This window comes from Buteo buteo, chromosome 13 (genome assembly GCF_964188355.1).
Source record: "Buteo buteo chromosome 13, bButBut1.hap1.1, whole genome shotgun sequence".
NCBI classification, from domain to species: domain Eukaryota; kingdom Metazoa; phylum Chordata; class Aves; order Accipitriformes; family Accipitridae; genus Buteo; species Buteo buteo.
In genome coordinates this window covers 29,720,175-29,738,244 of record NC_134183.1, presented here as the reverse complement: position 1 = coordinate 29,738,244, position 18,070 = coordinate 29,720,175, and the positions used below count along the sequence as shown (strand labels likewise).

The window sequence follows — 18,070 nt, the reverse complement described above, 5'->3', positions numbered from 1 at the left end:
TACTAGGATTATAGGAAAAATCCATGGAGTGATATTGCTCCACAATTGTTGCTATTTCAGCTCAGTGCACTCCACATATATACCTGTGTAGTGGAATGATGAAAAGTAGGATGGTCACCTAGCTACTTACTACCAAAAATTACATTTGCAACTGTCAAATATTGAAGGCAAAGGGAAAATCTGCCCCAAAGGGGGTAGAGTGAGGGAGGCTTATTTGGCATCCTTTGAGCCTCCTCAAATAAGCCCCCAAGTTATTTTCTATCCACGTATCAGTTTAAAGGTTTTGAGAAGGCTAAGAAAAATTTCCAACAAGTGTTTATTAACGCTGCATAATTACTATTCAAACTCAGTATGAAAACTAATAGATCTTATAAAAGTTGAACTTTACACATCAACTGTTTTCAAATTAACACATGGTCTGATTTATCCATTTTTAATAGCAATGTTGTCACCTGTAACTTACCACACAACACAGGAATTCATCATACAAGATAACTAGTTTCTACACCCAAACTTCCTAGAAAAAAGAATCTTTAAAGGATGCTGAAAAGGCAGATTCTTCCAGCATGAAAGATAAACTAGCAAGGAAGATACAGAAATGAAGACAGACCTTTGCTTTTGTAGCTTATGATACCATCAGAAATACAACTGGACAACAGTCACATCAGTCAGCAGAGAAATTTATATCAAAGAGGTTCCGAAGATTCCCACCCACCCCACATCATAAGCGTCCTTCAAGCCTTGTGTCATTATTTCACTTCTGCATTCTTCTGAGCAGCAGAGCATCATCCTAATACACTTCTCTTTCTTTAATGATTGCAAAAATGTAGTTCACCACCCCCCTGCCATAGCACAAGAACGGTAATAAGGTCATAAAAGTCTAAACTGTTAGGAAACCCTAGGATTTAAATGGTATTAGGTATACTACCTTGATTTTCCATCTTGTAAGTGTGCGTAATTGTGTAACACCAAATTGGAAAAAGATTTAAACTTCATTATTCTCTCAAAGTACAATTTTAGTCTTTAATTCTGCAAAACAATTGCAAGAACATCAAACTGACTGATAATTACACCATTCCTGGAAGCAAACCCTTTAGACATAATACTTGCTGGAATTGGATAACAATACAGCTGTTCCATGGAAATAACATGTGTAGAGTACCCATAGCCAGAAGTAGTTTGGAGTTCAAGTTGGACAATTTGAATTAGTAAGTATTGCTAAGAAATGGAAATAAAGGATGAATAAAAGGGTCAAATAAAAGCAGCACATGAAAGAAGTAGATCGTCTGCCCAAAACAATAACACAAATTAAGCCATGCTAAAATAATAAATGCTGTACCCAGAAGCTAATATTATCACTACAGAACAGAATATTACAATATGTAAGCCTAGAGGTTGTTGTGTTGCTGAAGCATATTCTAGGAAGATATACTGTATAACACTTGAAAGATAATATTAAAGCCAGCACATCATAAGAGATGAGTGATGCTTGTCTGACAAAGAGAAGGTCAAACTTGAATAAAGCTTGGTTGACAGGAGAAACAGAAGAATTGCTGCTAGCACTTTACTAGCAGTGATGTAGAAAAATTACTAGTGGATACATTGAGAGCCAAAACAGGAGGTCAGCTTGGTGAAGATAAAAAATGCATTTGTGTCTGTATTAATAAACTGGTCTGCAAATCTGAAACAAGGGGACGTGCTTTAAAAACATCTCTGGTGTTTAGAAATTGAGTCCCATTAGACTTCTAATGGCTCTTGTTTTCTATTGTCTTTCAACAGCTACTAGATACTTCTACCAAATTCTAAAACTTACCTCTAAAAGAATAAATTATTGACTATCAAGAGAACTATTTGATTATGGAATGTGGTATGATACTAGCGCTTCTTAATTTTTGGTGGTCTCAAAAAACTATAGCGCTCTTAAAGACTGGGTTTTCTTGACAGTCTCTGGTTTGTCAGAGTGATGGTAGGGAGGTAGAATGCAGAGTGCATTTTAAGCACTCTATTCCAACCCCAGAACACATCAGAATGGTAAAGCATACATTATCCATAAAGGATAAAGAGGCATATTTTATCTCTTTTGATACAAATGATAAGAGTAAATGGAACCAAGTAATTAATTATAGCCTATGAAAACAAACAGATAATTGATTATTGTAAGTCTTTCCATATCACACAGCCAACATTGCCACAAAATATTTGACTTGGACCACTATGTCACGGTCTTACTTGCAAGCTGAAGTCCCATTGCGTTTCTTCCAAAGACATCCAAGCAACCAGCCACTTGTTTGACACGAGCTGCGAAAGTAGTCCCTCAGGACTCTATGGGGGATGATGTTCCTTGGTGCCTCTTACACTGAACATGAGGTTTTGAGATATACAGGTTGGTTTGTGGTAACAGCATAAACAGAAGTGACAGTAGGGCAGGAATGTTAAGTGGCTGCCTGGGACATAGGAGCAAACTGCTTAAGATCTTGGGCAACAAAGAGTACATGTGCAATAGCAAATAGTTTAGTGCCGTAAGAGCAGATCAGAAGGTCAAAGGAGTTGGTGCTGAAGACCCCAGTGTTCACACCACAAACACTTTGGGGGCATTTACTTCATACCAGTTCTGGTTTTGGCTCTGTGGACTGAAAACCCCTTAGTTGCTGAGCACATCGGCTGTGATCCTGGAGAGCAACAGCTGGCTTAGTTGCATTGGTAAAACATCTAGATCATACTCAGACATTCCAGTGGTCAAACCAAATGTGGTCAGTTGGGAAGACTGAGAGATTTGCTTCAAAAGTGTGCCACTGTTGTAAAATAAAATGCTAATGGTGGCAAACCCATAAGTCACATAAAAATCCTACAGTTAAAGACCAAGAACAATATATACACCCTAGGATCAAGAACAAAGGAGCAGAACACAGTGTCTGGAAAACAGTCACATATTTCACAGGCTATCATGTTCATAGCTGCTGTTGGTATGAAGTTGTTCTCCTGTGGAGTTGTATACACTTTCTAGCTAAGATTAAAGAAACTATCTAAAATAGCCTCAAACACTTCAAAAAATATCTTACAAAAAAACAAACTAGAGGGTTAAAAGATTTAGATAAGCCAGACTAATTTCAAGACTTATAGTAGTGGAAGAAAACATGAGTCAATGTATAATCACATACAGAATAAAAAGATGACATCAGCAATGTTGCTTACTGAGATAAGACACAGAAATCAAGATTTTCTTCTGTTGATAAGCAAACCGGCTTAACTGATATGAGGGAAGGAGAAGACTTGAAATACCACAAAATGCTAGTATGAATTTTGAAAATTGTTTTCCATGACATTCCCTATGTAAGCAAGATAAATACAGTAAAGGTGAACTTGCTAGAAAATAGCATACAGTTGTATTGTGATATTTGGGAGTAATTCTTTTGGCAGAAGTATCCTGTGGGGTATCAGCCAATATTGTAAAGGTTGATTTTAGCCAATGTTCTCAGCAAGTTGGATGAACAGAATTTCATAGAGTCTGCAGAAGACACTGATCTGGAATGGGTTGCAAGTATTTGAAAGGATGGGATTAGAATTCAAGATGTTCTTATATTACTGAATTAACTTCACTGCCCTGGCACTACTGTAAAAACTAGTTCTATGTTTGGAAGAAAGAAATGAAAAATGGTAAAAAAGTGATTAGTTAGCAGTACAAGGCATATAGCATATTTGAAATTGAAAGCATTGTAGATGGAATATTAGTGCAAAAAAAGCTATCATTCTGGAAAATATTAGTATGTATCATATGTCAGAAAGAGATGACTCAGCTTTATGGGCACCTGTTAACTTCAGCTGAAGTTGTTTTTCCAGTTTTTGGAACCACACTAAAAGTAAACAAATTGAAGAGAAAGAGGATGACAAAAGCCAGAAGAAGCAGAGATTCATAAAACAATCTGTGAGGATAGACTGAGAGGATTTGGTTTGTTGTGTCTTATTGAGAGAAAAAACTAAGGAGGGAGATGGTGACAGTACTTCAAATGCATTAGAGTATAATAGTAATACCTTTTCTTTTCTCCATGGCTAACAATGTTAGTTGTATATTAGATGTCAAAAAAAGGAATAACATATGCTTACTCACAATTACAAAATATACAAGTAGCATTCATGTAGCAAATACTATGAAGCTCAGCGTATTTTGTTCTGTAATATAATTACCTTTTTTTTTAACTGAAGCAACTCAAAGTCTCAAGATAATTCTCATGAAAGTAAAGAGACTGACCTTAAAACATTAAAAAAATTGTTATTTTCCCCACTATTACCTTTTATGCTATAGGTAGAAACAAAATCAAATTACACACTGTTTGTTTCAGCTCTGCTTGAAAGTAATAGTAAGTTGGAATAATTATATATAAACACCAGAGAGACACACAGATGTTATGAGCTATAGACTGGTACATTGGAATTCAAAGCATGACTTTTGGTTCTGTTGGACTTTTTCTGCCCTAATAGGACATGCATAAATCCTTCTGAATTCCACAATCACTTTCTATAGTTAATAGGAAAAAGGCAGGTCTTCTTGTCCTCTGCTTTTATTTTTTTATAAAAGAAAAATTTCTACTAACAAGCCTTTTAACATTCCCAAACAAAATTCCACTACTTTGTTTGAAGTATCTTCCCTGCCTTATGGATGCAAAGAAGCATCAGCTCTATCCTGTTTGTGCTAAATGGAACAGGAAGATCTACAGGTTAAGATTAAAACCTGCTTTTTTTTTACTCATCCATTTTATGCATATTCTTCTATCCTAGTTTATTTCACATTCAATAATAAGTTCATTATGTGTCTCTCTCCTTATTCCAACTTAGTATATATGCAGCTGATGGACAAGAACTCCCTTGGTGAGGCTGCAGTTACACTGGTGATACCTAAAGCTATACATGGTTTATGAATCTATGATAGCACTGACAAATCACTTGCTGCTGTTTGGCCTCTGATCAAGAAACCTCATTTCTCAAAGAAAAGGAGTCAAAAAGGTGTTTTGCCACATCACATCTCTGAGATTCCACTGTAACATAAACAAGTCCAACTAACTTCAGTAGTCAACTCCAGAGAAGCTACTAGCATATCAGTCAGCAGCTTGCTCTTTGCCACTACTTAATCAGTGAAAAGAGATTACAGTCTTTTCTGTGTTCAACAGGGTTTTCATTTTTTTCCAGTTAACTTTCATCTTTTTATACACCATATTCTTCACCATAGTATCAAGAACGTTTTTAAACAGCTCTGTCGGCAACGCAATTAGAAGACATGGGCTACCTAGAAAACCCTCTCTACATAGGTTTTAATCTGAAAATTAGTAAAATTTTCAGTGGAGTGCATAAAAGTTTTACATGAGGCAAATGCAGAATAAAACTCTCTTACAAAAATGGTACGTATTAAACAGTATAAAAGTGCATGTGTCTGTATGTATGTGACTATTTTTCTTGCTAGAATTATTTACATCAAATCAATCCTGTCTTTATTTTCAGGTTTACAAAACTGCTGATCATGCAATCTATCTTAAGAATACTCTCTACTGATCAAGGAGGCAAATCTCATGGTTGACAAGGTTTCATCAGTTTCAATGATAATTTTGCATCAGCAGGAACTGGAACGATATCAGATTTTTCTCCTATTTAGAGTGACAGAGAGACACAACTGTGTAGGTGCTCCACTGATCACCTGGAAAATGTTCATAATGAAAAAGTTTGGCACCTGTCCCATGAAAGTAGTCAGAATTTTGCTTTGGCAGCAAAACAGATAATCTCTTTAGTTTCACACTTTATTGTAATCTACTTCCCCTATAGAACAGAGGAAGATTTGAGCATATTTATGAAATTATGTTTTCCAAGTCATTACATTTTTTAAATGAACATCTAGATATTTTTTCAGCCAGTTGCTTTAACAAGATTCCTTTTATCCTGAAACTGCATTATAAAATGATGCAGTGTTATTTCTGCTTCTAAAATACAATGATCTAAAGAAAAGGCTTAAATGTTTTAGAAATAAAAATAGAAAATATTTCTTGATCTTGGTAATAAAACATTGATTTGCATTCATTTCCACAGCAGAACCAGTATAAGTAAGTTCTTGGAACTGACATTCATGCTCAGGTTTTCTCTTAGCTCTAGCAAATTTATTTTAAATCTGTTTAAGCACAAAAAGGCCAGGCAAATTGCATGAATATTAATCAATCTACATTAATTCTAAAGTCAGTGAAAATAGTATTAAATAGTGTCCTGTTCTCATAAGGAGTAGAGTAGTAGAGACTTTCTTCTTTATGAAGGAAACTAGCAGTTTTAATGAATTATTTTTCCTAAAAAAGGAAGTAATTCTCTAAACAGAAGTGGTTTGGTGTGGTTTGTTTTGGGTTTTTTTGCTTGTTTGTAAAAACAGCCAAAATATAGATGATTTCTGCTAAACCTTACTGGTTAAGTGGGGGTTTTTGTGGGGTTGGGGGGGGGGGTATTTGTTTATTTTGGGTGTTGTGGTGTTGTTTTTTTTTTGTGGTGGGGTTTTTTTTGTACGGGTGGGGGTGGAGGAGCTGTTTGATGATTAAAGAATAGGTATAGGTATTCCAGCAAAGGGGCATCTGATAACAATAGAATTTTTTTGGATTCCCAGACTGTTACACAAGTGTATTTGTAACACATGTTTTCCTGGTGTAATGCACACTGATTCAGTAAGAGTTACTATGCTAAATTAAACTGTTGATCTTCAATTTATTTGGCTACTATCCTTTTTTCAAAGACATGCAGTATTACAATCTAAGATTTTTGATACACATGAAGCCTGTAACTACAGAATTAAAATACAGCAGATATAAGAACACTATTATGTTTTCTGAAAGAGGTATTAAACTTTTTTAAAGAATTCTTTCACTTAAGGTTTCTAAAACTTGGATTATTTTTTTTTAACAGATCTTGGAAAAAACATAACTTCTTGTTAATAGGGGTTTGCTTTTATTTGAATGGTGAAAGTCTCTAAGATGATGATCACTACTCTCAGTATCATTTCCCTTACTCTAATCGCTCTTTTGGTGGATTGAACATGTAGTAACAGCAAGCAACTGATGCAGATCATCCTTTCATGAAGTCCTAACTTTAGAGTAGGTGGTGAATGTAACTACTTGCTCTTTATTCACAGGAAAAAGATGGATGTTTCATCTTTATCATTAACTCATTATATTTCCTCATATTTTTCTAAAGAAACCTTTCTACAATTCTATTAATCTCAAGTTGAACGGACTGCCATTTACTGTCTTAAATCTCTGATATCCCTTTTCCCCACCAAAGGGCAGAAGAGGAGCAGGAAGAAAAGGGTATAAAGACTCATGCCTGACTCCAGAGTGAAAATAGTGGCAAGGGGGAAAAAAAAAAAAAAAAAAGCATAGACTCTAGTGTCTTGTGTGCATGAAACACAAGCATATGCAAGAGAAACTCAGTCAAATCATTATACATTGTTTCATCTGCAACACTTTGAATTCATGGAGTTGTTAATAATTCTTTAGAACACTATTTTACTTCCTGTAATATTACTGGAAGATTTCCAGAGTGCATATATATATATATATATATATGAAAAAGGATTTTCTAGAATTTTAGCTAAGAACTTTCAGTGCAGGAATATATTGTATTTATCAATTCCTACCCACATAATCTGATAATGTATTTAGTTTCCCCCCCACTTCAGCTTCTTACCCCACAAAAAAACCACCAAAACCCCAAAGTTAAAGATATCCATCATTTTGTTTACCTGACTAAAAGGCAGGCACAAACATGAAGGAAAGAAAGAAAAAAAAAGACAGTTGGATAAACTGGATTATTAAATTCTGTAGTTCATTGTCATCTGCAATACAGCACAAAAATAGATTCCTTAACTTGCAATAAACCTTGTTTCCTCAGCACCACACATCTATTCAAGGATATCCATTTCTTCCCCAGCCTGTTTACACAATACATCTGTTCCATTGTCCCTGTCTTCTGATGTGTATATGGAAGGGAATTTACACTGATGAAAAGCCTCCGTAACCTACCTGTTTACATTATTTACATATGAAGAGAAGAGCAATAGATGAATCAACTCCTGTTGAAAAGTATTATGTCCCCAAATTCAACTCTTTATACCTCATACATTAGATGAATATATATTTAATTTTTTAAACATTGCAGATCAACTATATCAGCCACACAGCATACATAATCAACCCTTATATTAATGAAGTCTTTCATCACTGCAGGATAAAAAAAAAAAATCTATTAGGGATATGGTAGAATACAAAAATATCCTTGTATCACTGAATACAGTGGCTTCAGTATTTTGAAACAGAACAGAAAATTCTGGGGCTTGGTATTGCTGTTAACTTTTATTAGCTAAAAGTGTTCCTGTCCGGGCTATTCTTTCACTATGATGCAAAGACTAGTTGCAGTATAGGCATTCATTAACAACTTTTTTTTTTTCCCTTAGACTATGCCTGAGATTAGAAAGATGAGAAATGCCATTAGGCTCAGTGAAGGAAAAGCATCTGAAAGAGATCATGTAAAAAAGAAGTTTCATTATTTTGTACAAGGTGATGCTAAACTCAAAGGAGAATTAAAGTGTAGCCACAACGCTGCTTCAAGCCTTCCAGTGGGGGCTTCTGGTGAGTGTTTACAGTGAAGTATACCTAAAGCCATATAAAGTATGTCAAAATTATATCACCTTAAAGCTGCATTAATTCAAGACAGCTTGTTTAGATTTAATTATGCCTAAGCCTTCAATAGTGCCATGACACCATTATTCACTAACGGATAAATATAAACTTAAATTTGTATTTAATTTTTTAACAACAAAACACTTGAAGAAATGAAGTGGCAATGACAACAGAGGAGTCTTACAGATTTCAAAGAATTTCCACAAGAGGACAAACTCTTACTTTTGTTACAACAATGGCAGACTGATTAAACAGGGGAAAAGATGACCATTATCAACAATCTCTTTTATACTGCGGTATGAACAAGACTGACTGGTATTAGTTGTTAGTACTGGTCAATGAAGTAATTAGCAGCTCATTTTGGCAAAATACATGCAAATATACATGTTCATTTTTATTAATTGCTATAGTATTTTATACACTAAACTAGAATTCTGCCATCTGACGAGACATCCTTCCTTTACCCAAACTGCACCAGCAGCCTGAGAAGGAACTTTATTTTTAAGGAAAAAATCCTGCAAACCCAAACACAATTCACAATGTTTTAATCAGTTAACATAGTTATCTCAAGCAATTGAGAAATAAGATGGGATATACGTCTACTTTTAATTTCCCTTTCTACAAACAGTAGTCCTTTCTTAGAGCCCACTTCCCAACACAGATAATGTAGACTGAGCATAGGAGAACTCTGTAATATTTAAAAGCAATTTATCTTCTAACAGGCTTCTTACTTCCATGTTACCATCACCACCAACAAATATGAAATTGCAATGACCAAGGTAACAGTTTTATTTATCTTGTTTCCATCTGGATAGCTATAAAATGACCGATTCATTTACTAAACAATACTAGATGAATTCGTTTTCATCTGGGCCACAGCACTGATCTTTTCATCAAGTCCAAATCCAGGTTTTGTATTCACATAACAAAACTGGTAAAATACTATTAATTATAGTTATTAGTTACTAGTAACTGTGCACCTATACAAGTGTATTAAAACCAAACATGATGGAGGTAAAACATAAAGGAAACAAAAGTCTAAGTACCACAAGACAAGGTTAGATTAACTTCTAAAGCCTATACTCTTTGGGAAAATACAACTGACTCAGGCAGTTCCAGCAAATAGTTATTATAAAAAAGCTAGAAAAGCTGTCAAAATAAGAAAATATATACTTGTTTCAAAAGAGTGTAGTTTGAAATACACATTAGTAATATACTTATTTTGGTGACACCTTTTCTTAATGTGGAACCAAATGATCACACTGCAAGGGGAGTGTGGTAATACATTACTGGTTCCTTTGGTTTCAAACGTTAGCATCACATTTCCTCCTTCAGGCATATACAAAATAAGGCTGTATTGATACTGATCTCCAAGTTCTGTTCTTCAGTTAGACACCACTAAACGCGATACAAATCCTTCCTATAAAACAATAGAAAACCCACTTTCATCCACTGTTAAAGAGGCAGCTCCCATCCCTGGCCCCTGTAATCTGACTTCCCACTGTGTGTACATACAGAGAAAGCTGAGTTCACCCATCATGACACCATAAACAGTCCACAGGTTACTCTGTGGCAGAAAATTCAGACCAAATGCTTTTTAAAATCTGACCATTCACCAAATGATCAGTAGGATCTTCATCAACTAGATCAAGAAGCTATTGCTTATAAACTACTATTCACAGAAAGAATCTATTTTATCATTAAAAGCAACTCAGAACAGTGCATGCAACTCCGGAAGCTTATCCAGAGCAATAGTTTCATCAGGAGGGAGAATTATGCTTATTCTAAGGCACCTGTAAAAGATAACAAGATAGAGATGGAATGAAAGAAGCCACTAGCGAAAGAGAAAGCTAAAAAATAACAGGTGAGAACTGGAACAATAAATAAAAGGGTAAGAGTTATTCTTGATTACAGTGTACAAAAAACCCCAAACCACTGGCTAGCATTTCTCTGATATTTTTCTAAAAAGCCATCAATCCTTCTATTAATATACATGCATCATCACAACGCCTCTATGTCCTTACAGAACTTTAAATCCAAGGATTACTCGTGTACTGCTCACGACGCCTCTCATCCATATACTCTATTACTTTCATTCCAGTATGTCTCCAAAACCATATTGTAATAAATAATACATAAGCAATCAGCCCATACTGTATTTTTTCTCTCCAGCTAGAGAGAGAGAATAGGACTATCCAATGGGCTGTTGTGCGCTAATAAATTATTCATGTACCAGAGTTTCAATGATCTTACCTCATGTGTTACTAGAATGAAAATAATAGCATTCTAAACCTTTCTTTTGTATTAAATTGGAGAAATAACACTACTGTATTATCTGGCTATATCTCTGGTTGGCCAGAGTGCTGTCTACCTGCTCCTGCCTACATAGAGAGGTGAAACAATTCATTAAATAATAGGTTATGCTTTGGTTATATAATGAAGATTAATTCAAGGAACTTGATCTGCAACTAGTATTTTTCCATCACAAATAAGAAATCAGAAGTTGACTGTGAATCAGTTATAGGGGTAAGATAACAATAAAAAAATAATAAATCATAAAAGTCACGTAAACCCTAGATCAGCTATTACTCACTTTTCTTTAAAGTTATTACTGCTCCTGAAATATTAAAAAACCCCACACAGATATAATACCCCAACTACTATTTTCTTAAATGATAAATTAAGTATTCTCTGGACATGCATGAATACACACGTAAAGAAGACAAGGCAGGTTGTGAAAACTGAGATGCTACAAACTATACATTTTGTGTGTTTTCCCCCTTAAGAACTGATTTACCAAATGTCATTTCCTATACTAAATCAAAATTTCTGAATTCAAGTAATAAACAGAAGTTAAATGTGTTTTGTCCTAGAGGACAAACTAACATTAAGAGGACATCCTTCTTCAAAGGCTGTACACAAAGTATTCAAAAACAGTATTTCCTTATCACAGAACAGTTGAGGCTGGAAGGGACCTCTGGAGGCTATCTTGTGTAACAACCCTTCTCAAGCTGGGTCACCTAGAGCAGATTGCCTAGGACCATGTCTAGATGGCTTTTGAATATCTCCAAGGATGGAGATTCCATCTGCAGATTCCATTATCCGTGAATAGACTGTCTATAGTATCAGTCAACCAGGTCACTGAAAGTAAAATCAAGAAAGATTTGACTCCAATAATACTGCATGTCACTCCGTAGAAGTAGTCTTACAGGTAACGTATTCTTTTAGTAGATTACTCCAGCTAGGAAATATATTTTGAAAGTTTTAAATTCTGAATAATTGTTAGATGTTCTGTAAGCATTAAAAAGTAGAACATCATATTCATCCATTAGATATACAACATGAAAGACTGTTTTGTTAGTAATCATTGCCAGGTATGCTACAGGACCTGAAGACACATTTGTAACAAACCAGTTAGTGCCTGCTGATGCAGAATCCCCGACTGAAACACATCCTCCCTGTTGGCGTGGAAAACAAAGCATGAAGAGAAAGCAGAACTGCTACTCAAGAGCCAATGCATGCTGTTTTCAGAATAATCTGAAAGGCAGTATTGTTGTAGCAGTTCATCTGTTAATTCCCTTTAACCTCTTGCTGTATTCCCTTCTCCTTTATTTCAGTGGAAACAAAAATGGAGGTCCTAGTATGACATCTTATAACCATGCAGATGCTTTATGCCCCATAGACTACATCCAATAACAGATTTTCAGAAACTGGCCTTAGTGTCAGTTGGCTTCTCTGTAAATACAGTATAAGAAGTAATTCAGAAGAAAAAAATATCAATAGACTAAGAAACTGAAAGAGGTCTTTCACCTGCTGGATTAAAAGGACAAATGCATCTAATTCACAGAACTGATCATATGACATGTAACATCAAAGTTATTTCTCATTTTCTAACAGCCTATCTTATCTAATAATGTATACAAATGCACAGACTTTAAATAGTGGAACCAATTTGGGTTTCACTATTTTGGGTCTTCCCTATGTGCTTTCTTGAAATAGATCCTCAGACCTTTACATTCCTATTGTACAATAATGACTACATAAATGACTGTGGTCCCCCTCTGCCATGGCTCAAAAATCATGAAAAAGTCATGAACGTACTAGCTATTGCTAGTTGTTTCTTCATACATACAGTGTCTAACAGTACTGTAGAAAAATATCTGCAAAATGCAAGTCTACAATCTAGTGGCATTATTTGAATGTAAAAGTAGACTTTTAAATAAACTTTCATATTAGCAATATTTAATTGCTCGTGTAACATACTTTCAACTTCACTGTAAGTTCATTGTAAAAGTAGTTGTACATGTACAAGAGAAACTTTATGGTAGCTCAAGCTTTGGATGCTCATTACTAGTAAATACAATCTTTGGCTAAAGGCACAATTCTTCATCTTTAGAATGAATATATCAGATTATTATTTTTTCAAAGCAGATAAAGAAAGCAAAGATTCAGTCAAGGTGACAATTACCATCTGGCTAGCTATGGTAATTATGTGCTTCCAATTAAATGCACAGTAATATTATAACATTAGCATTACAGTACACGTTAATATTGAAAATCACCATATTTGTATACTACTAGAGGTATTAAAGTTATGTATATGAGTTTGCTTTGAAGTCTGTTAACAGAGAAGATAAAGATCATGAATAAATCTGTGTCAACACCCTCTGAGTTAAGTTCCTTTCTACCACCTCTTCCAAATGGTTGCTACCATTTACACTTCTTTACTCTTTCCTCCACACCTTTCTTTTCCCTTTTTTGGGGACTGACTACTTGTTTGAGGGCTTATTGGGAGTACAACTAAGAACAGAAGTAAAATCAGTTTAGACTTGAACTCTCACAAGTACATAACAAGTTATAGGTTGCATACAAGATGTGAACACTGCTCATCAGGATGAATATAGAACCAACCATGCCTTGAAAACTGTTAAAGAAAGCACTGTAATATCTGGTCATTCTGGATGGAGTGAATGTGAATACATTTATAAAGCTATAAGAAAACCAAGAACAGTGTACTGTTTAGTTCTTTCTATAAGATTTAAATCTTGCAAAATCTAAGTTTCAAGTTACTGAAATATAAAGCAATATAATTGCTTAAAAACATATTTGACTAAACATATTCAGAAAATTCTTTCAGAGCAAACTTGTAAAATTTTAGCCTTTTGATTTCCATGGGACTATTTCATACTATGAACAAAACCAGACATAAGCAGAATTTTTGTCACCAAATTCTAAGGAAGCAAGATCAGGTATGATACAGAAATTAATGTCCAACTCTAGTAAGAACAATGTTTTACTTAAAAGACAATATTAAAATATTATTACCTCCAGCAAGGATCTTCTCTTCCAAATCATTCATTTGTTTCTTGTACGCTTTTAAAGCAGCTTCTTTAAATGATGGTCGTATTCTTTTTTTCTTTGGAGTTTCAGTAAGGATCTCCGGGACATTCTGATTTTCATCTTCCCTTACTTCTATGTTAGCAGCCACGACACTTTCAACTTCCCATATCTCTTCACTGACCACACTGTCAAACTGTGCATCATATTGCTTTTCTGGTAGTATTGCATATGGAGCTTCATACAAAGGCTGCCCCAGTTCATATTCTTGGACCTGCTCACTAGTTTCACTACTATTAGTTCTATTTTCCAGTTTAGCAAGGACTTGTTCCATTACTTCCACATAGTCTGTTTCATTCTCACCAGGTGGTTCAATTAAGTCTTCCCCATACTCTGCTTTGTAGCAATAAGGCTCAGCATAAACATCAGAATCAAGTGTTGTACTTGATTCATTTGCAGTAGACTGAGATAAAGTTCTAAACCTTCCCATGAAAGATGATCCACTGTCTTCATACCCACTTAAACTTTGTGTACTTTTATTCCAGACTACTTCTAAAGCTGACTTAGCACGTTGAAGTGTGGATCCAAATTTAGGAAAGCTGAAAGTCTTATCAGAAAGATCTATGCTTAATCGGCTATGCCACGATTTAGGGGCTGTTTCTTCCGAGTCATCGCTTGGTAGTTCACTCTGACTTCGGTACATCATAGGCAATCTGTTTTGATTCTGATAAGGGGAGATAGAATTTGTTTCCTGATAGTCATCATATTGACCAGTCCACTGACTTTGTGATTCGCTATCAAGGCCTGGACATGATGGAGAAGTACCATCAAGGGTAAAATCATAGCTTTCAGTATCATATTGGAGGTCAGAACTTTGGCACTTTCCAAAATCTGTCTGTTGATCTGAAGGGCTGCTCATATCATACACAAAAACTTCCTGTGTAGATGAGTCTAGGCCCAAATCTGCCCCTTGTTCCAACTGATTCCAGTCTTTCCATGGGGAAAGATCATCATGTAAAGAAAGCTGAGAATCACTATAGTGGCTTCTGTCTCCAGATGCGCATATTATTCCATTGCTTACTCCACTGTCAACAGTTTCTGTGTTCTCTACTTCATTTTGTTCTGGATACTGTTGCATACCTTGGACTAAAGTCTGTTCCTGGGAACTGCCATACCAGTTTGTAGAATCATCTTGCCTTCGTTGCCAAAGCTCTCGATCAGAAGAAGACAACAGTGAACTGCCATTTGTTCTGCTAAAATACTGATTTTCTGAAAAATCCTCAGAGTAAGACTGACACAATTTTGAGAAATCTGACTCCGAACGGCTAAGTTTTGGTGTTGCAAAGTCATTCTGCAAATGCCATAGAGGAGTCATGTCTGAATAATAGGTCTTTGATTGTTTTTCCATGTTGCCAAATTCTGGTGACTGATTGCCATAATTTCTTCTCTTTGAAAATGTGCTATTATCAGCAGTTCTATTAAGGTCTTTAGTATTTGGGGACTCAGTACTCCCCTTAGTAGAGCTTGTTTTTATTTGAAGTGCTAATTTAGATATCTTTGCATAACTGTTCTTATTTATATCTGGTTCCAAGTCTTTATCACTGTCAGGTGACTCCCAGTCATGTATTTTCATTTTTGTCTCCAAAGTTAAAAGTTTCATATCCATACTCTCATACGTCTGAGAGGAAGGTAGTGCCCTTTCTTTTTTGTCTTTCATGTCATGGGAAAATATATCTGTAGAAATTCCAATGCCAGTTCCCTTAAGTTTATAAGACTTCTTTAAAATCAAATCTCTGTGGTGTGATGACTCAAAGTAAACAATAATGGGTCTTGGCTTTGCATTTGGACAGTCTCTTTGTTGCCCCAGTCTTTGGGCAAACTCAATTTTAATAGTGCTTTGTGCCTCTGAGAAACCCATTTTATCTATTAATATTTTGTAAACTATGCTTTCAGTTTTTTCAAGCCTCTCTTCAGGCACATTTAGAAACCTAAGACTTGCTTTGTTTCCTGGATGGCCTATCTGCTTAATGTAGTCATGTATGTCCCGAGTTTCTCTTCTGGACTGTACGAATCCAGTTCGCAATTGTTCAATTTCATTTTGTACAACTTCTACACTACTAGAAATTTCATCAATTGATTGTTTCAGAGCATTAACATGCCCTCTTAATTCAGAGAGTTCTGTTTCAATTTGACTTATTCCCTGAAGCTCTTTAAAGATCATTTCCATAACATCATGGGTTTGACTAATACAACCTGTTGAACTAAAGCCAGGTTCAAGAGTATTTGATTTCTGGTGACGGCCAGTTCTGTCTAGAGATTTACTTCTTAAGCCCCACGTTTTCTTCCATGTACTTAGTTCTGAATCTGATGAGACACATTCTTGGCTCTTCTTCCATTTCCTTAGTTTTCGTAAAGCTCCCAGCTTCAATGTGTGTAAAGTGCGTTCTCCATCTGAACTTCCATCAGATGGTGCAAGGCTGCTTAAGCTTTTTCTGTTTCTTCTCACAGGCATTGTGTGTGATAAGTATTCGTTTTTCTTGCTATTACTTTTTACTTCACCTAACGACTCAGAATATGAGCTATCACTTGAAGAGAAATCTTGAACTATATCTTCATTATTATTGTTTGTTACAAAAATATGCTTTTGCAGTCCATTGGCAATAGCAACTCTGTAACTGAATGTTGGAGAAAGTGAAAATTCTCTATTGCTTTCCTCTTCTTCAGTTGATAAGTTGCGAGCAGATGGACACTTGGTAATCTTTTTAACAGTGCTTTTTAAGGTATTTGAAAATTTTGGATTTTTTGTTTGTCCAATCTGAGTTAAGACTTGTTCCTTTTTGCTCTGACAACTCTCTTTCCTTTTTGTACTATTTCCCAATTTCTTTGTAAACATTCCTTTGCAAATCTTATATATGTAATATGAGATGAGGCTCTTTAAGAGGGCAGAAACCATGGAGTGTAATTTATATTAAGCTGTTTCCACAAAACACAATTTTCAGTCCAGACAAATATTTGTATCTCCAACAGGATCATCAGCAAATATTTCATCAACAGAGCCTATAGACATAGAAACTACTGATGCTCTGGTATCATTTGACAGGAAAAAATAAAATAAATAAATCACACATCTGCTTGTTCAAAACCAAATCCTGAAGGGGTTTTGTATGTCTTGCAAAATCTCACTCTGTTGCACATGGCTTCTTGAAGTGTCTAAAAAGGAGGGAACGACATTACAATGGCTGCTGAACAAACTTATCATTCAATAATACTGATGTTGTTTTAACTGGGTTACAATGGAAACACAGAGCAGTTAAGAATTTATCTATACTTTCCCCATAATTGTCTGAACAGAATTTTTCATGAACAATTGAAGCTGAAAACAGTTCTAGGCAAGTATTTTTAACAAAAATGAATAAGCTATACTTATTTACAGGCTTCTTTGTCCAGTTTAATAGTCTGACTTTAACTGAGAGATTTGATATTAATGTTATCTGCTTTCTTTCAGAGTAATGACATTTCAATTTAGATCCATATGACATACAGCAGTGGTCAAAAAACCAACAGGGGAACAAGTCATTACTAGCTAGTAAAATAGACGTAGAAAGGTCTCTCTTGGGTCATCTTTTGAAGCAAGGTAGGATTCTGCGCAACATATCAGTATCGTATCCATGAAATACTGTTCTATCTCAGGACTGAATTATGCACATGACTCTGGTTTGAGAAATAGATGCTTTCTTTTAACACCAGAATTTAACATGTTATGGTAAGCCAGGACTTAAAGTGGGCATACCTTCTTGGTTTCTCTTCTTTAAGAAGAAAAACAAAACAAAACAAACCTATAGAAAATAACAGAAGATCATAATTACAAATGATGGAACATTCTCATCCAGATTACTAAATTTTACATTGTTCTTGTCACAGAAAAAACAAACAAACAAACAAACAAACAAGAAAAACCAACCAAAAAAATCCAACCTACACAAAGTGAGAGGAAGAAGGAGAAAAAAAAATTATTTACAAGAGTCTCAGGACAAAAATAG

General features: G+C 35.1%; 1 protein-coding gene across 2 annotated transcripts in view; it reads right to left on the bottom strand.

The window, feature by feature from the left end:
- UNC13C (unc-13 homolog C) overlaps nt 1-18,070 on the bottom strand; it is a 216,271-nt gene that overhangs the window by 173,842 nt on the left and 24,359 nt on the right. The window contains exons 2-3 of one of the 2 annotated variants that reach the window (XM_075045303.1): nt 17,821-17,866; nt 14,019-17,240 (exon numbers count right to left, since the gene is read on the bottom strand). In XM_075045303.1, the coding sequence (XP_074901404.1) occupies nt 14,019-16,983 (2,965 nt within the window). In that variant the 5' untranslated portion in view covers nt 16,984-17,240; nt 17,821-17,866. Of the gene's footprint in view, nt 1-14,018; nt 17,241-17,820; nt 17,867-18,070 lie in introns of those variants that run through there. The other variant, XM_075045302.1, reaches the window with a different exon arrangement.